At 41.4% G+C, this 23,995-nt stretch overlaps 1 protein-coding gene across 1 annotated transcript in view; it reads right to left on the reverse strand.

The window, feature by feature from the left end:
* Positions 1-727: 727 nt before the first annotated feature.
* The window catches only part of lmnb1 (lamin B1), a 60,320-nt gene continuing 37,052 nt past the window's right edge, over positions 728-23,995 (reverse strand). The window contains exons 2-11 of the mRNA XM_038804978.1: positions 23,124-23,280; positions 19,994-20,119; positions 14,069-14,239; positions 9,131-9,256; positions 8,823-9,043; positions 6,854-7,079; positions 6,644-6,748; positions 5,447-5,566; positions 4,951-5,049; positions 728-1,407 (exon numbers count right to left, since the gene is read on the reverse strand). Of these exons, the coding sequence (XP_038660906.1) occupies positions 1,366-1,407; positions 4,951-5,049; positions 5,447-5,566; positions 6,644-6,748; positions 6,854-7,079; positions 8,823-9,043; positions 9,131-9,256; positions 14,069-14,239; positions 19,994-20,119; positions 23,124-23,280 (1,393 nt within the window). The 3' untranslated portion in view covers positions 728-1,365. The remainder of the gene's footprint in view (positions 1,408-4,950; positions 5,050-5,446; positions 5,567-6,643; positions 6,749-6,853; positions 7,080-8,822; positions 9,044-9,130; positions 9,257-14,068; positions 14,240-19,993; positions 20,120-23,123; positions 23,281-23,995) is intronic.

Raw genomic sequence — 23,995 nt, forward strand, 5'->3', positions numbered from 1 at the left:
GGGGTTGCTGGTCATCTCTGCAGTTCGCTTCCAGATAATCACCAGAATACAACCTCAGTCCGAAAAACAAGAACAAAATGATTTCCCTTTTTGAACACCAAGGGTAATTTCGCATAGCCAATCCACCTAACCTGCAAGTCTTTGGGCTGTTGGAGGAAACCGGAGCACCCACAAGAAACCAATGCAAAACATGGGGAGAACGTGCAGACCCTGCACAGTTACCCAAGCTGGGAATTGAACCTTGGCCCCTGGGGCTGTGAAGCAACAGTGCTGACCACTGTGCTACCATGCTGCTCTCTTCCATTGGGCAGGAGATGCTAACTTTGGAGAACAGCACTACAGATTCAAAAATAGACTGTTACCAGACTCCTGAATGACCCTCTTGTGGACTGAACCGATCTCTCCATGTATCTTCTCTACTGTGTAGCATTACACTCTGCTTCACCTGTAGTCTATGTATTTACTTTGTGTATTTATTGTTACGTTGTTTTTCATGTAGGGAATTATCTGCCTGGACTGTACGCAGAACAATACTTTGCTGCACCTCGGTACACGTCTAGATCCAAATCCGAACTGAAACATAAAGTGAAATTTTTTTAATTTTAAAATCAAGTTTAGTTGACCTACAATAAAATAGGTATTTTAGCGACACAGCAGTTACTGGAGATGCCTCAAATCATGGTACTTTGATGCAGGTTTGATTTCAGAAAGAATGACATAACAATTCTTTATTACACAATGTTTATTTTATTTATATTTGCCAAGAAAACCCAAGTAGATCATTTCTACGTTAAAACTTATTTTTAAAATCTGCATTAAGTCATACCATGTGCCCAACCACTATCTAAATAAGGGGGTAAAGCTACACTCTAGATTTTTCATCCCATTTTGTGGCATATTTATGCCAACCTGATATAAACAATTTAAAAAAATTAAAAAAGGTTACGTTCAGTATTGTTCTATTTATAAATTTACAAAATGCCATTACCAAAATCTAATCCCCCTTTCCTTGCTCATTAACTCAAGTCCAGTCACAAATGCAAGCCGCCCCAAAAAACTGTAGTTTCTTCAACTACACAAAATTATGTTTCACTGGTTTCATCGGTAATCTTCAGAAAACCATCTGATTCACATTAGTTTGGTTTCAGAATTACACACTTTTGTTTTAAGTCTATACTTTGTAATGTTCTAAAACAATTCTCAGTAACAGTATAAAAAAGCCCTGAACCAATGTCATGTGTACAAAAAGAAATTAACAAAATATCTAAAATACAAATTACTGAAATACAAAAATAGTTTGAATTTCTAGATATCAAGTTGAACGTAGGCAGCGATGAGTTTTTGAAAAGTTGTCTTGCAAGACAATCACATTACTGCACAGCCCCTGTCAGCTGCTCTTGGATCGCCCTGCAAAAGAAACCCAAACAAGCTTACTGTTTTAAAGTAGCAGTTTTTGGTGGATTTGTAAAATGCATAACAAGTTCATTTTACTCATTGGGTTTTTACTATTTTGATGTATTTGGACAGCAATATATACCTTTAAAACAAAGTTCATTAAAACATACTTCGAACCCAAGAATATTAAGAAGGGAGCGGGGGGTGGGGGGAATTAAAATCTTGATCAAAGAGTTGGGTTCGGCTGGTCTTAAAAAAAGGTGCTGTGGAGAAGTGTATAAAATTGCAGAGCTTATCATCTAGATGGCACAGTGATTAGCACCGCTGCCTCACAGCGCCAGGGACCCGGGTTCAATTCCGACCTTGGGTGACTGACTGTGTGGAGTTTGCACTTTTCCCCTCAGTGACTGTGTGGGTTTCCTCCAGGAGCTCAGATTTTCTCCCACAGTGCAGAGATGTGCAGGTTAGGAGGATTGGCCACAATAAATTGCCCCTTGGTGTCCCAACGGTTGGGTGGGTTATGGGGATAGGGCAGGGTTGTGCACCTTGGTAGGGTGCTCTTTCAGAGGAATGGTGCAGGCTGGATGGGCCAAATGGCCTTCTTCTGCACTGTAGGGAATCTATGATCATAGCTAAAGACACTTTAGGATGAAGAGGCCAAAGTTTGATGATCACAGACTCGTAAATCTTGCAGGATAGCAAGCAGATGAGGTCATAGACAGGTTTGAATAGGACTGAAATTTTAAAATCAAGGTACTGGGAGACAATATAGGTCTATCAGCATAGATAATGGGCAAATGAAACTTGGTATGATATAAGAAACAAGCTGAAATTTGGATGAGAAATTTATATTGAGTACAAGATAAATTTTGTGTTCTATGTTAGCCTGCGTGTCACCACATTACAATTGTATGGTCAATTACCAGGTGCTAAAGGGGAACTCTGGATCTATTTTCTCATTCAAAAAGGTTTTAATATTCGTTGAGAACAGTTCAACCTCACGAACCAGCAGCTTTCCAAATGACCTGGCCAGCTTTCATCCCTCAACCAGTTTAACTGATCATTTATCTCACTATTTGAAGATCTTGCTACACACAAACTGGTTGCCTGTTTGTCTATACTTCAAAAAGTAATTTGTTTCCTTATAAAAGCAGTTTGGGACAAAGAACATCAAAATATATAAAAGCAAATACACTTAGAAATAGAGTGAACAGTGAAGAAGTTAGTAAGAGGCTAGAAAGGACACAGACAGACCTTCCAAGATTTATTTTTCCAGTTTAATCTGCCACATTGATATTACAAGCTAAATGACACAATAGATTTATTTTTCCAGTTTAATCTGCCACATTGATATTACAAGCTAAATGACACAATAGAGACCCATGGGGTATGTGCACACACCTTTAAAGGCAGCATGATCGATTAACAAAGAGGTTAATAAAGCCAATAGAATCTTGCGCTTTCCAAATAGACAGTGTTCTAAAGTAAGGATGTTAAACTTGTATATTGGCCCCAGCTGGTTAATTCTGGGCACCATTAGGAAGGATGTGGCAAGAATAAATTCGCTAGATAGACTCCAGGAATGATGAATTATATATGTTAGATAATAATCTTTACTGTCACAAGTAGGCTTACAACACTGCAATGAAGTTACTGTGAAAAGCCCCTAGTCGCCACATTCTGGCACCAGTTCGGGTACAGAGGGAGAGTTCAGAATTCTCAGCTGGTACAGGAATTGAACCCACGCTGCAGGCCTTGTTCTGCATCACAAACCAGCTGTCTAGCCCACTGAGCTAAACCAGCCCAAGAGAAATGGTTTTCAAATGAATGAAGAGTTTATGGCTTCAGCATGGATGTGATTGGCAAAAGAACCAGAGACAATATGAGGAGAAACTTTACTGGACGAATGAAGAGGATTTGGAATACACCAAGTAGTGGAGATTGAATTGATAGGTGGTCAAAAGGGGATTAGATAAATTACAGGAATATGAAAAAGGAATAACAAGTGTGTGGGACTGAATTAATTTTCATTGAAAAAAGAACAGATTCAATGGCTGGAGAGTTTCCTTCTGCCCTGCACTAGTCTATGATTCTAGGAAATAAAACACTTGTTGATTTAGAGCTGCATGCCAGACTGATAAAAGCACATAGACAGGCCACTTCTAAAGAGAAGGGAATCACATTGCAGTAGCTGTGTTAGAGAAATTGTATTCCCCAATCATGAACCTCAGGTCTTGCCATGAATGAACTCATTTCAGATTTATTCTTCCTCAGTCACAAAACTTTAAAATTCACATCAAATTCAGGATCTGCGTCATAATTGGTGTACGATTGCACTAACCACTTCCCTTTTGCAACTATCCACTTACACGAGAAACCAAATGTTACTGAACATTCACAATAAGGTTAGAAGGAAATGAAGCACAAGATATTCAGTCCACTTGCATAATGTCCAATGTGTAGACATACGAGGTGTGATTCTCCCAAAAACTTTCTAAGTTCATTTGTGGAGGATTTTTCAGGGACTTTCCCGCCAACTCTGCCAGCAAGCTCCCCACCGCTATTCAATGACACCTGGTCGCTTTTTTCGACCCTGGGGAGTTTCTCACCGGTTTAGTCCACACAACAATTTTTCAGCACTAGGGAGCTAATCAAGCTGCCATTTTGAAAGGGTGCCTCTATCTATAAGTGAGCTTGGGGGGACCCCCACACCCATGGGCAATGTCACCACCCCACACACACATGGGCATTACCCCCCTCGCCAAAGTGAGGACACCCCACTAGGTGTCCCGAGTGGTCCTGCCGCTTCAAGAACGACCACACCTACTTACAGGCCCCTCCCTTTCCAGGACCCCCTCCCCCTCCAACATCCCAGAGGCCCCGACTTACCTGCCCTGCATACTCCCACCTTTCAAACGCCCCCCACTCCAGGCATGCCTCCCTTCCCTCGGACCCTTGGCAGTACCACCCTGGCACCACTCCTGCCAGCTTGGCAGTATCAGAGGCACCATGGCAGTGCCAAGAAGTCCATGTTCCAGGGAGAAAGCGAGGGAACCAATCTGCACTGACCCTGACCACCCTGGGGTCTCCGATGGTCCGGGAGATTGTTGTGTGGACCGGTGCTGAACGGCTCCCGGTTGCGGCCTTGCTGGGGAAGCCAGTGGATCCCAGCTAAGTTCACCGGTCGGTTTAAAACCAGCTTCCATGTGCGCTGTTTGGTCCCACCCCTTGTGGATGTGTTTCTGACTGGAACCTCGCAGGACTTGGGTGAAGCCTGCAAGATCTGAAGACCTCCAGGAAGCCTGCGTGAAGGCTCTCCCAGCATCAACTGGCCGCACCGCGCTCAGGCGAGAGCACAACGCAGCTGGTGGATTGTGTCCATGTTGTCTTAATCTAAAACTAAAATTAAACGCAAGTTATTGCTTCAATTTCAGACATTCCACCAGTGTGAAACGGAAACTTACAAAGCTCTCACAGCTCATTTATATCACCCACAATGTTTCCCTGTGTAGCTCACATTGTGAGATATAAATTCAGTTGTTAGATCAAACATACCTGTTGATGGAAGAGATCTTCATCTCTGATCTCAACTTCTTCCTCCTCCTCCTCCTCCGGTACAGTAGTTGTGAAGATGGTGGTTCTGTCAGCCACCGCCTATATACACACACACACACACAAAAGAAATCAATCGATGAAGCTAAACCTAAACTAGAAAATTGCATTGGAACTATTTTTCTACACTGTTTTTTAAACTATAAATGCATATTTTAATCTTTACTACCCGTGAATTTTAGATAAAGGTTCTGGCATATTTTATCTCCCATAGCTTAATGCTTACACAGCTGTTATTTAGTCATGTTCAAATTATAATAAAGAGGCTTATAAGGGGAGTTATTTAAGCCTCCATTGTGCAACCTCTTCCAACCCCTATGAAACCTATTCCCATCTTTATTTGCTACAGCATTAATTTTGATTGCTTGGAACTGGCAAGAGATATTAATGGCGAGATTCGACACATACATGTTTCAATCCCACTGAAAGACGCATTTACCTCGCCCTGAGAATTCTTGAGAACAACTTTCACATCTGTCCCAGTGCCCCAAGCACTTTGGTTCTTCCAGACGAGGTTGGCAGGAGGCGCAGAGGTCACACCAGCATCAGCAGCCCAGATCTGCAGTATTACAATTATTAAATAAGAAGCATTTACATCAGTCTACATAACAGCAGAGTTTCAGCCTCATGGCAGGCACATTTTTGGTAAAGTTCCCCCCAAATTATTTGAACTAAGCAGGGGGTATAATGCATCGAAGTAGCTTTGTTTTTGCGCAAACTCTACTTAATGTCCTCCATCAATGGCAGTCATACAGCTAGCAAAACTTTCAAATACAGCAACTGCTGGATGTTATTACTTGGAAGCTAACAGAAACATAGGTTTAACCTTCTAAATCTAGGGTCTGGCACCACTTTTGATTGTTGGAAATTAGGAAGCTGCTTAAATTTCATTTCTCAATTGAGTGTGACTGTTGGGTATTGTGCAAAGTTAATCACGAAAGTCTCTTGGTCAAGAAAATCAGCTGGATGACGAATGTGACTGGCTCAATAATCCAAAGTCTAAACCACAAATCTGCAGCAGATGCAGATCTGTGGCGAGGAGCTAGGATTCTTTCCACTCAGCTATAAATAATCCTGAAAATGAATGTCACGATAGGCACGGTGGTCCTACTAGACAAGAAAGTTCACTAATGCAGGGGTCCCACCTATGCTCATGCCCTATCTCTGGCATGTCCCTGAGTAGAGAAGGTGATCACTCCTCAGACAAGAAGGAACTATATGTTAGCCACCTGAACGACTAAAAAAGGGTATTTAGGAGATCAAATCACTGGAAGCATTTATGCATTAGGATCATAATAGTACAAGTTAATATCCACTCTCTTGTTTCTGGAAACTGGATTTTCCAGTTCTTACGACAATCTGGCCAATGTACAGGGAACATGCAAATCACTATTTCCTAAACTAATGCTACAAAACAAATTGTCCGATTTCAACTCCCAGATAAAATAAGCATTCCAACCCAAAATCAGACCCATCATTTCAGCAACGATCACTGAATGTCACATCAGGATCTAGGACCCTGGCAGTTTTTTTCCAGCAGAAGTACACTAAAACCAACCAACTCCTCCCTGCAACAACCGCAAATAGAGATCAAAGGCTGTATCTCACTTTAAATCAGTAACTTTATTGGACTTACTGCAGTAGTCTGCCCAGCTTTCAATGTATACTTTGGGGTAAATTTGTAAGAGGCAGTTGCATCACCAATTTTTCTGGTCAGCTCCCAGCCACCCATAAACTGATCCTGTAAAAGAAATGTTTTGAGGAAATAGTGGGAAAAAAAACAGCATATCCAAAACAAATGATTTGATGCATCCTATACGTAAACATTTTTTTCCCCCACTCATACCTGTTCAGAATTGTTCTTTAGGCGGATAAACTTGCCATCTACATCCACTTCTTCAATGACAACATTCCCTGTGGCAGAAGCAAGATGGGAAATACTGACACTGCTACTGGCCTCTGATTCTTCAACATCAATGCGCTTTCTCTTCCCACGAGTAGTTCGGACACTGCGACTTGATGTCGCACGAGAAACAGTCACACGAGAAGATGGACTTGGTGACAACTTCAATCTGAAAAGGTTATGGAAACCAAATTAGCAAAAAAGCTACAAGAAAAGGACAGTTCTTACAAATTACATGTTGTAAAAGTCCCTCAAGTAAAATTGCTACATAAAAATCAAATAGTTTGTGCAAAGTTGCAAAAGTCATCCTTTATCCAAATCATCAAATGTAGGTTTTTAGTTGCTGATGTTTCTGCTGTGAGTTCCAACACTGTGGCTACAAGTATCGTGATGTATAGCATTTTGGATATTGGATTTGGTTTGTTGTCACATGTACCACAGTACAGTGAAAAGTATTTTTCTGCAAGCAGCTCAACAGATCATTGTACATGAAAAGAAAGGAAATAAAAGAAAATACATAATAGGGCAACACAAGATACACAATGTAACAACACCTGCATCGGGTGAAGCATACAGGGGTGTAGTGTTAATGAGGCCAGTCCATAAGCGGGTCGTTTAGGAGTCTGGTTACCGTGGGGAAGAAGCTGTTTTTAAGTCTGTTTGTGCGAGTTCTCAGACTTTTGTATCTGCTGCCCAATGGAAGTTGGAAGAGTGAGTAAGCCGGGTGTGAGGGGTCTTCGATTATGTTGCCTGCTTTCCCCAGGCAGCAGGAGGTGTAGATGGTAGTCAATGGATGGCAGGCATTCATGTGATGGACTGGGCTCTGTTCACGACTCTCTGAAGTTTCGTGAAGCTCAGCTCAAAAGATATGCCTGATATGGGGCAATGGTCAGATGATGTCAGTGCATATAAACATTTGCAGGTGTGTCCATCCGTGCATACATTGAGATTTTGAATCACAATAAACCACTTCCTAAAGTTATTAACTCCAAACAAAAGGGGAAGGCATCAGGACTTTTTCCCCTACAAGAATTCGTAAGTTTGTAAAGAGAGTGACTGAATACCTAAAGACCAAAAAAAACTATAAAATCGACAGCTTTCAGGAGATCACGCAGACTGAATGGGCCTATTTTGCCGAATATGCCAAATTTAAAGTTCCTGGGTAATCCAAAATTTGTTTCCATATTTATGGCAGTGACATATTTTAAATGTTCATCTTGCTCAGATTAAGAAACACAAAAACAAGCCCACCTCACACTTGGATTACCTTTAGCCAAAGCGTGATTCATTAGCAATCCAATTTTATTGGGTATTTTCTGTCAGAGAAGATACCAACATAAAAGAATACTTAATAATAGGGGGAAGTGCAGTCAACAGGAGATAACATTTAAAAGCATCAGATACCATAACATAGTTGTTTTGCAAACAGCATACTACAACCTTTAAATGAAACAGAGTACTCGTCCTTGAAAATCTATTGCTCATGTGTGTATTATAACTATTTGGCCACTGTAAAAATATTCAACATAATAGATGCAGCAACAGGATAGATATGGCATTTCAAGCACAATGATATTGGCTGTGGTTGTCAGAGTACTAAACTGTACACCTGCCATTTCCTTTAATATTAAACTACTGTCCATAACTGAAAAATGATGAGTGAGGCTATGCAGTACTTGTAAGCAAGTATGAAGAATCAGAATTTAGTCCACTGGAGACATGCAGTACAGCAAGATGTAATATAATGGATAGAACTTGATGCTCAACAGGATACGTGCATTGTAAAGAGCAGTGGCATATGGACACTTTTGGACATTGGAGTAAGGCATCGACAGGAAACAAAAAACAGTAATATTAAATATGGCCTCAGCAGTCTTAAAAATTTAACTTGAAAGTACGATTTAAAGATTACCTCTCCTCTTCACCCTCCAACAGCTTCCTGTACGCGCTGATTTCCATATCCAGTGCTAATTTAACATCCAAAAGATCTTCATATTCATTTAGTTGGTGCTGCATCTGTGCTCGGATCTCTGCCATTTCTTTCTCCTTTTCTGACAGCAGCCTGCGATGTCCATTCCTCGCCTTTTCCAGCTCATCTTCCAATTCCTGAACCCTCGCTTGCCAGGCTCCAGCCTATGGCAAAGAGGCAGGGTGAGATTAGACTAGTTGAAGGCATTTAAAATTACTGATATTTTAACTCTAATTAATAAATATACTTACATCTTTTTGCATGTTGAACAGCTGAGTGCAGAGACTCTCTATCCTCATAGAATTTTCTTTCAACTCTTCTTCAGCTGCCTTGGCTGACCTGGTGTTCATCTCGGAGGCAAATCTTGCATTCTCCAGCTTAAAAACACAAATTACCAGGAAATTTCAAAATATGCACTTCCTCAAAATGGTTCGTAATTGAGTCACGAATCCAATATAGAATTGAGCCAATCATCCTCAATGCCCTTCAGATTACTGAATATATGAAAGTGTAGATTTAGCAGAGACAACTTGCAAAACTATTTCCATTAAAAAAAATAAGAGGACTATTATTTGCAGCTTTTCAGAACTCGTTACAAGTGCTGTAAACCCCAATCTACACACTGCATGCTCCTACCAGACCAAAAGGTTTTTCAAAAACTAAAAAAGGTACACAAAAAACTCTGAACTGCACAGTCACACCCACCATTGCTTCCTGTCAGAAAAAGCTACAAGGGAAATGGTAACAAAGCACAGAATTAGGCAGAGTCACTGATTAATCAAAGGGAAACAGTCTTTAGCAATTAATAGAATGGATAAGGGGCAGATGTAGTGCATTTGCAAGAAACTCCCCCTGTCCTTGTAAAAGTGTGGGCTCCCTTGCATAGACACGAATAAAACCGGTAAACCCAGCCCCGCCCACTCTTCATACTAACATCTGGGAGCTTATGCCGAAGTTGGGAGAGCTGTCTCAGAATAGTCAAGCAACAGCCTGACAATTGTAAGATATGATTCTGAGTGTATGACTATGTCCCAGACACGATTATCACCATTCCTGGGTATGTTCTGTTTCACCGGCAGGACAGATGCAGAGATGGCGGCATAGTGGTATACATTCGGGAGACCTCAACAATGACTCTGCCTTCTGAGGGCCAGGGGGGGATGATGGGGAACATCAGCAGTAGAATTGTATTCAACCACAATCTGCAACCTCATGGCATATCCCCACTCTACCATTACCACCAAGCCAGTGGATCAACCTTGGTTCAATGAAAAGTGGAGGAGAGCATGCCTGGAGCAATATCAGGCGTACCAAAAAAAAAAAAGTCAACCTGGTGAAGCTACAACACAGGACTACTTGTGTGCCAAACAGCATAAGCAGTAAATAATAGACAGAGATAAGTGATTCCACATGAAACCATCAGATATAAGCTCGGAAGAATGGCGGTGGACAATTAAACAACAGTGAGGAGGCTCCACAAATATCCCCACCCTCAAATGATGGTGGAGCCCAGCACAACTGTGCAAAAGATAGGGCTGAAGCATTCGGAATAATCTTCAGCTAGAAATGCTGAGTGGATGATCCACCTTGGTTCCCTCCGGAGAAACCCAGAATCACAGATCTCAGTCTTCAGCCAATACGATTCACTCCATGTGATAGTAAGGAACAGCTGAAGGCATTGGATAGCAAGGCCATGGGCCCTGACAATATTTCGGCAGTAGTACGAAAGACTTGAGCATGCAGCACCTACAGAACATGCAGCACCTAGCCAAGCTTTTCCAGTACAGCTACAACACTGGCATCTACCCAGCAATGTGGAAAAGTGCCCAGGTGTGTCCTGTACACAAGAAATAGGACAAATCCAACCCAGCCAATTATCATCCAATCAGTCTATTCTCCATCAGCAAAATGGTGGAAAGAGTCATCAACAGCACAACTGGACTCAAACGTGAATCACGGAGGAAAACTCTGCTGGTTGGGGTCATACCTGGCACTAAAGAAGATAGTGGTGGTGGTTGGAGGTCAATCATTTCAGCTCCAGGACATCACTGCAGGGGTTCCTCAGGGTAGTATCCTAGGCTTAACCATCCTCAGCTGCTTCAATGACCCCCCCCCCCCCACCCCACCACCCGGAGGTGAGAAGTGTGGATGTTTACGGATGACTGCACAATATTCAGCACCATTCGAAACTCCTCAGATAATGAAGCAGTCCATGTTCAAATGCAGCAAGACCTGGGCAATATCCAGGCTTGGGCTGACAAGTGGCAAGTTACATTCGTGCCACACAAGTGCCAGGTAATGACCATCCCCCACAAACAACCTGGGTTACTATTGACCAGAAACTAACTGGATTAGGGCTGGTCAAGGACAGTAGTGGGAACTTGTGCATGGAGTCAGAAGAAATAGGAGGTGTTGAATGAATACTTTTCTTCAGTGGTCACCAAGGAGATGGGGCCATGTTTTTGAGGATGAGTGTGAGATACAGGCGGGTAGGCTGGAGGAGGTAAATGTTCTGAGGAAGGATGTATTAGCAATTCTGAAAAACCTGAGGGTCGACAAGTCCCCTGGGCCAGGATATATCCAAGGATTCTTTGGAAGGCAAGGGATGAGATTGCAGAGCCTTTGGGTTTGATCTTTGGGTCCTCACTTCCACGGGGATAGTGCCAGAGGACTAGAGAGTGGCGAATGTTGTTCCTCTGTTCAAGAAAGGGAATAGAAATTACCCTGATAATTATAGGCCGGTGAGTCTTACTTCGGTGGTCGGTAAGTTAATGGAAAAGGTCCTGAAGGATAAGATTAATGACCATTTGGAAAGATGCAGCTTAATCCGGGATAGTCAACACGGATTCGTGAAGGGCAAGTCTTGCCTCAAAAATTTGATTGAATTCTTTGAGGTAACTAATTGTGTAGATGATGGTAGAGCAGTTGATGTCGTATACATGGATTTCAGTAAGGCGTTTGATAAGGTTCCCCATGGTCGGCTCATGAAGAAAGGAGGTGTGGGATAGAGGGAAATTTGGCCAATTGGATAAGTAGCTGGCTATCACATAGAAGACAGAGGGTGGTGGTGGATGGAAAATTTTCAGACTGGAGACCAGTTACCAGCGGTGTACCACAGGGATCAGTGCTGGGTCCTCTGCTATTTGTGATTTTTATAAATGACTTGGAGGAGGGGGCTGAAGGGTGGGTCAGTAAATTTGCTGATGACACCAAGATTGGTGGAATAGTGGATGAGGTGGAGGGCTGTTGTAGTCTGCAAAGAGACATTGATCGGATGCAGAGCTGGGCTGAAAAATGGCAGGTGGAGTTTAACCCTGATAAGTGAGAGGTGATTCATTTTGGTAGAAAAAATTTGAACGTGGTTTACAGGGTCAACGGCAGGGTTCTGAGGAATGTGGAGGAACAGAGAGATCTTGGGGTTCATGTCCACAGATCTCTGAAGGTTGCAACTCAAGTGGATAGAGCCGTGAAGGAGGACTATAGTGTGTTAGCGTTTATTAACAGGGGGCTAGAGTTTAAGAGCCATGGGGTTATGCTGCAACTGTACATGGCCCTGGTGAGACCACATTTGGAGTATTGTGTGCAATTCTGGTAACCTCATTATAGGAAGGATGTGGAAGCATTAGAAAGGGTGCAAAGGAGATTTACTAGGATGCTGCCTGGTTTACAGGATAGGTATTATGGAGGAAAAGTTGAGGGGGCATGGGCTTTTCTCTTTAGAGCGGAGGAGGGTGAGAGGCGACTTAATAGGGGTTTATAAGATGATGAGGGGGATAGATAGCCGCAATATTAATAGATATTAATATTGCAGCTACCAGGGCAGGTCAAAGGCTAGAAATCCTACGGCATGTAACTCGCCTCCTGACCCCCCCAAATAGTACATCGACAGCAGTGCATCAAGAAAAGTGATGGTTACAGTGCGGAACAAGGCCAAACAAGAGCAAAGGACGTTGAGAATAGTGTTGTTTCAGGGAACAGATCAGTCCAAAGGAGAGTCATTGAGGAGTCTAGTAACTGTGGGGAAGAAGCTGTTCCTATGTCTGAATGTGCAGGTCTTCAGTATCTTCTGCCTGATGGAAGGGTCTGGAGAGGGCAAAGCCTGGGTGTGAGGGGTCTCTGACAATGCTGTCTGCCTTTGAGGCAGAAGGTGTATACAGAATCAATAGGAGGAGGGCAAGCTTGCATGATGCGTTGAAATGAGTTCACCACACTCTGTAGTTTCGTGCGATCTTGGGCTGAGCAGTTGCCGTACCAAGCTGTAATGCAGCCGGATAGGATGGTCTCTATGGCACATCTGTAGAAGTTTGAGAGATGATGCAGACATGCCGAATTTCTTTAACTTCCGTAGAAAGTAGAGACGCTGTTGGGCTTTCTTGACTGCTGCATCAATGAGAGTGGACCAAGACAGACTGTTGGTGATGGTGACCCACAGGAACTTAAAGTTATCGACCACCGCTACTTTGGAGCCATCGCTGTGAGGAGAGGGGTTGCGCTATGCTTCCTGAAGTCGATGATCAGTTCCTTGGTCTTTCCATCATTTAGAGGTTGTTTTCAGTACACCATGCAACCAAGTGATCCATTTCCCTCGTGGAACACCACCCTGACAGCACTGTGGATGTACCTACACCTCCGGGACTGCAGCGATTCAAGGCGGCAACTCTCCAATACCTTCTGAAGGCAAATTAGGGATGGGCAATAAATAAATGCTGGCCTAACCAGCGACCCCCCATCCCGTAAATGAATTTAAGAATGCATGTGCATAGGTCATTAGAGGTCAAAAGTGCAGGTTAAAAGAGCAGGACAAAAAGCAAGTAGATTTCCCCTGTTTCTACAAGATAGAATTTGCATAACACATTTGGAGCATTGCAGGTAGCTCAGGACAGGCCATCGTATGAAGGATATTAAAGCCAAAGAAAGGGTACAGTGAATACTGACTGGAATGATTGAAGGGTGGAGGTGTGAAACTCGGGTGAGGAAATGGAAGCTCTCTCCCACCCGGAAAAACCCAGGGTGGTTTTTAAAATTATGGATAGTTTTGTGCAGTAAAAATGACAGCGATTTAGTTATAGATTAATTAGCGATTTAGTCAGCGATTTACCTCGAATAATTTATTCTTTGATATACTGGATTACTCTTCCTTGTACACGTCTTCACAGATATTGATGGGGGAGAAAGGTTTTTTTTATTACCTTATCGCGGAAGGTTTTTTCGAGTTCTTCTTTATAGATTTTAACTTGTTGATCATGTTGTTCCCGGAGTTCTTGTAGAGCTTTGGCCAGCTTGTGCTCGTATTCAACCAGCCGACCTGTATCCACCTCAACTAGACGAGTCTCATGTCTCTTTCTGGTTTCTTTGATTTCCTGGGGGTCACAGAAAAGAGCCACAAGTACATGGAGGTTTTTCAAACACAATTACTTGAAAAAAACACATACAAGATTTAGAATGGACCTGGAAAGGAAGTAATACACTACATCACAAGGCTTTGGAAAATGTAGTTAGTTGAGAAGAAGTTAAAGCATCAAGACTGCCTGGGGTAGCAGGGTACAAATTGGTTCTAACATTTTGCCTGGTAGTGTTAGCCTCTCATCATGCAAGGTCATGGTGGCTGCCTCTCACAAGGATTGAGGAATTCTGGAGTATCAAAATCAACGCATCCACTATTTTTGCAGCTGCCTCTTAAAACCCCAGGTTGCAGGTCGTCAAAACCAAGCAATCTGTTGTTACTTCATCTCAAAAATTTCCCCAGACCATTTCTTTAATAATTTAAGTTCTTAATTCTTACTAGGCTCTTAGTTCGCCATTATTTTGGGAACATTGTCTTCTACTGTGAAAACAGATAAGTTTTGTTAATGTCTCTGCCGTTTCCCTATTCATGATTTTACCCGCCTCTGATGGCCTGTGTTTCCTTTCACCAATTGCTTCCTATTTACATTTAGTCTATTTTTACATCTACTTCCAGCCTACTCTTTATTTCCTATTTTGTTCCTTCTTAGCTAAATTCCTTGCAATCCTCAGGCTCACCATTCTTTCACGAAATAAGCTTTTCATGTAATGCTGTTGAACTGCTGGTCCACATTTTTTTACCTTTATGGAATACATAGTTGTTGCACATTAGGTATTATTTCCTTAAATGTTAACCATTGATTGTCATATCCTTTAATGTATTTTCCCCATCTAACTTAGGCAACTCACACAGGCTTTGCTTTGTTCAGATTTAAATCCCTAGTTTCAGTCATACCTAAAACAAAATTCTAACATACTATGGTCACTCTTTCTTAGAAGTTTCTTTACTACAAGGTTATTCATTAACTTATTTCCATAGCACTGAGATACTCAGTAAGGAGTTAGGTAATCTCATTACTAGCAACTTTGGAGGAGTTGAGACGTTACAAAGGAGTACCCCTACACCAGGCTAGATCAATCAGAGGACAGACAGGTAATATCACAAACTAAAACGGTGTGCCTATGTAAAATGAAATTTGTATCTAAGTGTGGGGAAACATGCTTTCAGACACAGGTCAACAAACACTACTAAATCCAAAACAGCCTATACTCTAGTTGGTTATTTGACATACCTGATCTAGAAAACAGGCTACTCACTCCCATCAATCTTTTCTGCCTTGGTTTCTTAGCCCCACTGGAATGGATTCTACTACTTAATTTTCTAAGATTGTCTTTATCAACACTACCCCTGCTTTTCCATTTTGCACCCCTCAAAAAAAGTATCACAAAACATTTAGTTCCTAAACTTACCCACTCAGTAACCACATTTACTAGCAGATCAAACCTTTAATTTGTTTGTGCGGTAATTCACCTAATTTGTTACAAGCACTAATAAGCAAATATTAGTGTATTTAGCTTCAACATTTTCAGAATCAATAATAATCTTTTAGCGTCACAAGTAGGCTTACATTAACACTGCAATGAAGTTACTGTGCTATCGTGCCGCCCTTCCACCTACTTTCTACTTGTTACCTAATAGTTTTCCCCCCCTTCCTTGTACTGTGCAGTTACTTAATTCAGCCCCCCCCCCCCCCCACACCCCCACAACTGTACTGTGCACTAGTCATTTCCCCCTTTTGCCAGAACTCCAATCCATTCTTTAAATTAAAACCTTCGCCAAAACTCCTTTTGCCAATTTCACTGTCCTTACTCTCTTCAATATAAAGTCTCAAAGCACGCATGGCCTAATGTTTCAGTCACTGATAAAGCCACTTCTGATCTTAAGTGTTGCTTAAGTGTTTCCCCCTCTACTATAACACCAAGATATTGACAGAATAGTGGTGCCCTCAAAACTGTATCCATCCAATTCTCACTAAATTTCTACTATCCCATTTCAAACTTTAACTTTACATTTGCTTCCATTTCAAATATCTAGCTTGATTTCCACTCCGCTTACAGCATTATACAAATTGATGTCATTCATGGCATCCTCTGTAGCTACGAAAATAGTGCATTCTCCTCTGTACAGTCTCTCCACCATAATTCATCTCAAATTCTCACTTGCATGGTTCCAATGATAAAGATTCTATCTGAAACACATCTCCTGCAATGACTTCTCGACTCACTTCTTGCAAGGTCAATTTGCCACTGTCCTCCCTTTCTTGCTTTTTATGTGGTCCCTAAGCAGCATTATCTTTAAGAATGAAAGTTTGATCTATGCTTACCATATCCAATTCAACGTCACCACCAATCTCAATTCAATAAGTAATATGCTGTCCAATTAGTGGTCAGATATCAAAACAAAAAAAAGACAGAAACTTCCCAAACAGACAACATAAATAAACCTTTCCCTACCCTGGCATGTTATTGCCTGCTCAGGGTATGATGCTCTAAACCAGGGGTGGGCAAACTACGGCCCGCGGGCCGCATGCGGCCCGCCAAAGGTCTTTATGTGGCCCACCAAGATCAAGTCATTAAAAAAAAAAAATCTTTTTTAAACATTTTTTGTAAAATTAAGGTTAATGTGGGGGGGGGGGGGCTGTTGGGTTACTGGTATAGGGTGGATACGTTGACTTGAGTAGGGTGATCATTGCTCGGCACAACATGTGTTTCATGTGAAGTTTCTACTTTAAAATATTAATTAATAAAAATTAATTGCTTTTTTTTCTTTAAAAACCTTTTATTTTGGCTATTTTAAATATTAATTATTTTACTTAATATACTATGTGGCCCTTTAAAATTGTGAATTTCTGAATGTGGCCCTTGCACAGAAAAGTTTGCCCACCCCTGCTCTAAACTGTTGTGAAATAGTTCATTAATTTAATGACAGGGTGGGATTGTGTGCCCATACTTCATTTACTGTGGCCTGTCTCAGCTGCTGAAACTATGTTCTCTCAAGATTTGACTAATCCAGGGCAGCACGGTGGCCTAGTGGTTAGCACAACCGCCTCACGGCGCTGAGGTCCCAGGTTCGATCCCGGCTCTGGGTCACTGTCCGTGTGGAGTTTGCACATTCTCCCCGTGTCTGCGTGGGTTTCACCCCCACAACCCAAAAATGTGCAGAGTAGGTGGATTGGCCACACTAAATTGCCCCTTAATTGGAAAAAATAATTGGGTAATCTAAATTTAAAAAAAAAAAAAAGATTTGACTAATCCTAATTATTTTCATAGGTTATTTTAATGTTGGTCTATAACCATAATGAAGTTGATTACTGGTTTGATTTGCATAATCACCACAATTTGACAATTCTTCTAAAACCAATTATCTATTCTGTTCAGTCCCGTCAAAAACTAGAACCACAGAATCCCTAGTGCAGAAGGAGGCTATTCAGCCCATCAAATCAGCACCGGCCCTCTGAAAGAGCACCCTACCTAGGCCCACCATAACAGTGTGCAAAATGTAGCCCTTCCAACTATTCATTAGTCATCTCCACTAACTGTGCTATCAATGGTCGGCTTCAGTCTCCTCTCCTTTGGGCTCCCAACAGCAGGCATTACAGGGGGGGGGGTGGTTTTGTTCACTTGGCTGGACAGGTGGTTTATGATGCAGAGCAAGGCCAGCAGTTCCTGTACCATCTGAGGTTATTCACGAAGGCACTGCCCTCTCAACCTTGCCCCTCGCCCGAGGTGTGATTAAATCACCAGTCAGCTCTCCCCTCGAGGAAAGCAGCCCATCGTCATCTGGGACAATGGCAACTTTACCTCAGTATATACTTGCAAACGGCAGTTCATCTGTTCAAGGGTTGACTGTTCAAATAAAACAGCATGATCTCAAAGCTTCTAGATAATTCCTGCAGATCTTTCACTGATATGCTATGACATTAGCTTCAAATGTTTTCATCCTATAAATCACTCCTCGATCTCACCATAAATCTGACTGAACCTTCTCCATTTGGTCCAGCCAACATTTGCTTGCCTCCCAACTCCATGACCACTCATTTTGCCCCTCCTGCCAAGGTCAACATTTCAAACAGTAAGCTCAGGTTTACTCTTTCAAAACTACTTTGTCCCTTTCGCCAAAAAAATAGGAAGATTTCTGTACTTCACAACATGGAACTTTCCTAACAAGTTTTCCAATCATTCTCTCGTTTAGAAATTCTATGCAAGATATGCAACCTATTATAGCACACTACAAAACTAAATTTCCTTAAACTGTTGGCACAAGGAAGGTAGATTTAAGGGTGTAATATAACACATCAATATAACCAACCAACCATTTTAGAAAGAATAAAATGACGACTCCCATAATACAGAAGAACTCTCTAAATCAAGTATTGAAATTCATTCAATTTTATTCTGTGGGCAAAAAGAGCAAGCAATTATTCTTTGACATGCAACTGGGCGGCACCATAGCACAGTGATTAGCACTGTTGCTTCACAGCACCAGGGTCCCAAGTTCAATTCCAGGCTTTGGTCACTGTGTGGAGTCTGCATGTTCTCAAGAATCTGCATGGGTTTCCTCCGGTGCTCCGGTTTCCTCCCACAAGTCCTGAAAGACGTGCTTGTTAAGTGAATTGGGCATTCCAAATTCTCCCTCTGTGTACCCAAACAGGCGCCGGAGTGTGGTGACTGGGGGCTTTTCACAGTAACTTTATTGCAGTGTTAATGTAAGCCTACTTGCGACAATGAAGATTAAATTAAATGTAAGATGCGTAAATAAAATTCCACAATCCAGATCCAAAGAGAGGCACTGTACTGTCTTCCTATGTGCAAATTCAATAAAGTACAAGTTTTATGCTCGGGCTGTTTTCGGAAGTGGCTTAGTTTGGTATTTTGACTGATGCTGTGGCCAAACCCATTTCCTAAATGGTCTCCACCACAGTTCATTCAAAAGTGATGCATTAGGGTTTGAAATTATGAAGAAAAAAAAAAGAGGAGCTTGGCAATGGCCTACAGCATCTTCCTGGTCATCCCACAGTAGGTATGAAAGGAGGGAGATTGGGTGGGTGCGATAAATTGGTTTCTTGAACCTTGCTTTAAATCACCTAAAATAGCACAACTTTCCTCCAATTGGTCTCACTTGAAATAGTTGCCCAGAATTAGAAAAAATGGAAATGACAACAGGTTAGAGTTGCAGTATTTTTGGCGAGTTAATATTCAGCGTTTCCCTCAACCCCTCCGAATCCAATCACAACTTCAGGACTTCACATAAGCAGAAGCATAGATTAACGCTCCGTAAAAAACTGTGGGGAATCCTCCACCCCACCCAAGCTGGTAGTGAAATCAGTTACTTTGCATGGAAGCTCCCCTTTTACTCGTTTGTTAGAAACCAAGTCAAGTCTTTTCAATGAAGTGCAACTAGATTTTATTATTTAATCACAATTTTATAATTTCAGCTGAACAATCAATCTGGTCCTCAAAAAAGTGGAATGAATGATTTATTACTTGTTGGTTTTTTGTTCTTATTTCAGTCTCTACCTTATCTTTGTGCATGTCCCAATCTTCTGATCGGTTTATCGGAGTTTCTTAATTCCTGGTGTGATGCCTGTGAAAATTTGCCTGGACAGAATGATGACATAACTGCAGCTCAATGCTGGGAATTTCCCGCAAACATTATACATCAGCACAGATTGCCGGATCCATCCATGCAGCTTTCTAGAGGCCAGTATGATTGCCATCGCTTTGCTGCTGGCTGCAAATCTGGATCAAGTAACATTGCATTACGTTCTTACCTCCTCATATATATTCTTTCTGAACTCCAGTTCCTCGGTGAGGCTCTGACATCGATTCTCAAGATCTACTCGTAAGAGAGTCTCTTCTTCGAGTTGTTTCTTGACAGCAGCTAAGGAAACCTCCAGCTTTAAGAGAGAGATATTTTAGTTTCATTTCAAGAATTCAACTCTACCTTAAAATCTAAAAAGATGCTACGCATAGATAATTAGTCTATTCAAAAAAACTAAGTGATTAGATTTTAGGAACATATTTGCAGATGCCTTGTTATACAAGTATGTACCAATGGTACCATGAACAGTGAAGACTTTGGGGTGGGAGCTCATTCATTCCCTCCAATGGCAAGAGTAGCTCGTAGAAATTGCTTTCTGTGGAAATTTGATGAACTTGGGATGGTGTATTAGAGAAGGCAGAGGCTGTTGCATCTTTTACAGAAGAACACCGAAAAAGATCAGGCTATCGGGGATCGAGCAGGGCAGCTGGATTAATTTTGGGTTGCCCCATTTAAAAAAAATGGACAGACCAGTGGCATCAAATGACATCTGTGCAGAAAACTTCCATGGTGAGGGACCCCCTCTGCTTAAATTTCCTTTAACATTTAAACTTGTGAAATGTTTTGATAGAATGGGTGATGGAGAGATAATGTCTCCTGTGGGGAAGAACATTCACAAGAGACCAGTAATGCAAGATAGTCACCAAGAAATGCAATAGGGAATTAGGAAGAAACTTTACCCAAAGAATGGCAAGAAGGTAGAACTCATAACCACAGGGACAGTGAGATAATTGAAATGAATAGCTAATATAGGTGCATTTAAGGGAAAACTAGACAAGCATTAAGGAGATCAGATGGTGGATCTAAAGCAGAAAAGATGGGAGAAGGCTCAAGCGCAAGCACTGGAATGAGCTGGTTAGATCAAGTAGTGGGTTTCTGTGCAGCACGGTAGCACTGTTGTTTCACAGCTCCAGGGCAGAGGTTCAATTCCCGACTTGGATCATTGTCTGTGCCAGTGGTAATGATAACTATGGTACTGGGTTTTCACTATATTTTATAACAATGGCAAAGGGTCATCTGACAATAACAGCACAATTATTTTCAAATAAGATAAATTGCATAATGATTTACAAAAGAAACCTGTTAGTTTTTCATCTTGACAATAATAGTTTGTAATTAATTCAGGGTAATGCAGGGGGGGTCAACTGGAGGTGAAGGTGATGTGACCCAAGGGCAGGAGTGCAGTGGGGCTGCCACAGCTGAGGGGAACACTCATGGAGGACACAAAATATGGCCAGGAAGCAAGCACCAAAAAGTTGATAAATTATGTACAGGTGTCTCTAGCTTGCATTCACCAGTTGTGGGAAGGATGAGGAGGAATTGTACAGTTCTCGACCTCAAGGTGAGGGAAAGCAATTAGGCCACATCAGTCCAAAATTGCCATTGTTCCGTAACTTCCAAGCTCCAGGACGTCATGACTAAGGGAAAGGTGCACTGCCTGTTGGCAAAAAAGCTCATATGGGAGCAGTTTGTAATTCAGTTAGTTGGGCATTACAATTATTAGTTTACATTTGTTACGCTTGCCTGTGGGAAGTTTCAAGATTTTATTTTTTGGCAAGCATTGCTACAACGTATAATAGATGCGTGATTATTTTACTGCAAAATGTTGTGGAATCAGAATTAATTAAATGGGAAAATTATGTCGTTTGCACAGAACTTCTCAAGAGCCGTTAGGGATGGGCAATAAATGCTGGTTTGCCAGCGACACCCACATCCTATGAATTGAAAAAATTAAATTTGGATACCTTGCTGATGAAATGAAATGAAAAATGAAAATCGCTTATTGTCACGAGTAGGCTTCAATTAAGTTACTGTGAAAAGCCCCTAGTCGCCACATTCCGGCGCCTGTCCGGGGAGGCTGATATGGGAATCGAACCGTGCTGCTGGCCTGCTGGGTCTGCTTTAAAAGCCAGCGATTTAGCTCAGTGAGCTAAACCAGCCCATATGTAACTGGTTAAATATGTTGAATCAATGCAAAAAGGTATACAAATCATACTCATGTGTTTGACAAGACTACAAAATTTATGACGTAAATTGGGATTTGAAAAGTCGACTGAATAATTGAGTTCCTGCTACTAATCAATTTTCTGGATGCAAACAGTGATAAAAGGAATAACGGATAATTTACGATCTTTCAGAATTGACAAGAATACTGGTTTTGAAAACACTGGGTTTGCGGGACCCATTTTTGAACAAAAGGTTTGTAATCGTGTTGCTCAAGTGGAAAATAGAAAAGGAGCTGGTGGGGCAGTCCTATGGATGCAGAGTGCACAGAATTGGGAACAAAGCGACAAAACGTGTCATCACTTTCCCAACATGCATTAAACATTTTCTGGCATAGCAATGAAGGAAAAGTTCAGGCTCGCCTGGAAGGAGAGAATGATGTACAACGTTCATTGCCATCCAATGCATATTACATGAATATTCAGATGGTAATTAAACGATCCTGAAATGTCTAATTTTTAAAAAGAATTCTGGCTGAGTCAAAAGTTTATCCTTCAGCTCATCGAGTCTGTGTCGGCCATCAAACACCCATCTATTCTAATCTCATTTTCCAGCACATGGTCCATAGCTTTGTATGCAATGGCGTTTCAAGTGCTCATCTACGGAATTTAATATTTGGAGTAAATTAAGATTGCTTTTGGGAATAGATGCAATAAAGTCAACATGAGGGGCCTCCAACTTGCAGCTTTTAAGTGCAGACAGCCCAACTCAAACTGCAATTCAGTGGCATTCGGCAATGTTAGCATATGCAGGTTAATGGAGATCTAAATTTAAGCCATTTACCTGGCTTCCTTGCTACACAATAATGTAGCTCATGAAGGCAAGTAGTTAGAAAAGATGCTGCAGAAGGGGATATCTTATGAATACATGGTTATACCCAGTACTCTAAATGAAAGGAGGAAAAAAATAGGAAAAAAAGGAGGCAAAAATAGACAAGACTTTTTGTAATCCACAATATTAAGATCAAAACAACACAAGAGAATGGAAAGAAATGGCATCTCTCCAAACAATTTTCAAGCAAAACTGCATCCTGTTGGAATTCCAAGGATTTTCCAATCCAAAAGTCACAATGCTACCTTTGAAAGACGGGCCTGCAAATCCTCAGCTTCTTCCTCAAGGGCGTCCTTTCCTCCCAGGGCACTGGCAAGGCTAACTTCCTTAGATTGAAGCACAGTTTCAAGATCTTTGATGTGAAGTTGGGCCCCATGAAGATCAGATTCTTTCTTGGCATAACTGTTGACAGACCAGAGAGAAGAGAATTTTCAAACTTAGGTTCCTGCCCCCAAGTTAACTAATGTTGGATCTGGTGCTTGGTCAGATTTTAGAAACCGCAATTGGGCATGGACTGCAATATGGTTTCCTTAAATCACGGTGGTGACTCATGATCAAATAAAGTTATCATAAAAAAGAACATTTAAGCATTAAAAATGCAACTTATAGGTCTAGTTATGTACCTAGAATGGCTCTATTCTCAATTCTAATACAACCAAAATGTCTCATACTTCAATTTCATACCATTTTTAAATTCAATGATTTTCTTAGTCTTTTCAAAGTGTTAAAAATCAATGCATTAGTGTTTCCCCAAAAGTTAAAAGCACATTTCCATAAGAAAATTCACATAGTATTTAGATTATGATCATATTTTAAATACTATAAAAGGATTATATACCAAATACAAACAGCTGCAAATGGAAGAAAATATTTGTCAAGTTAAGAGCTATGTGCATGGACTTACCAGATAACAAAATGTGATTATGCCCACCAGGACCCTTCAACACTTCCTGGAAGAGTATGCAGGTTCAGGAAGATGATATGGAAAAATTTATGGATACAAGCTTCAGTGGCAAGGCCAGGATAACTATCCTTAATTTGGTGGCGGGCCACCTTTTTGAAATCCTGCATTCTCACTGTTATTAGGAAGGAAACACCAGGTATTGTTCAGAGTCAG

This window comes from Scyliorhinus canicula, chromosome 8, assembly GCF_902713615.1.
Source record: "Scyliorhinus canicula chromosome 8, sScyCan1.1, whole genome shotgun sequence".
Taxonomy (NCBI): Eukaryota; Metazoa; Chordata; class Chondrichthyes; order Carcharhiniformes; family Scyliorhinidae; genus Scyliorhinus; species Scyliorhinus canicula.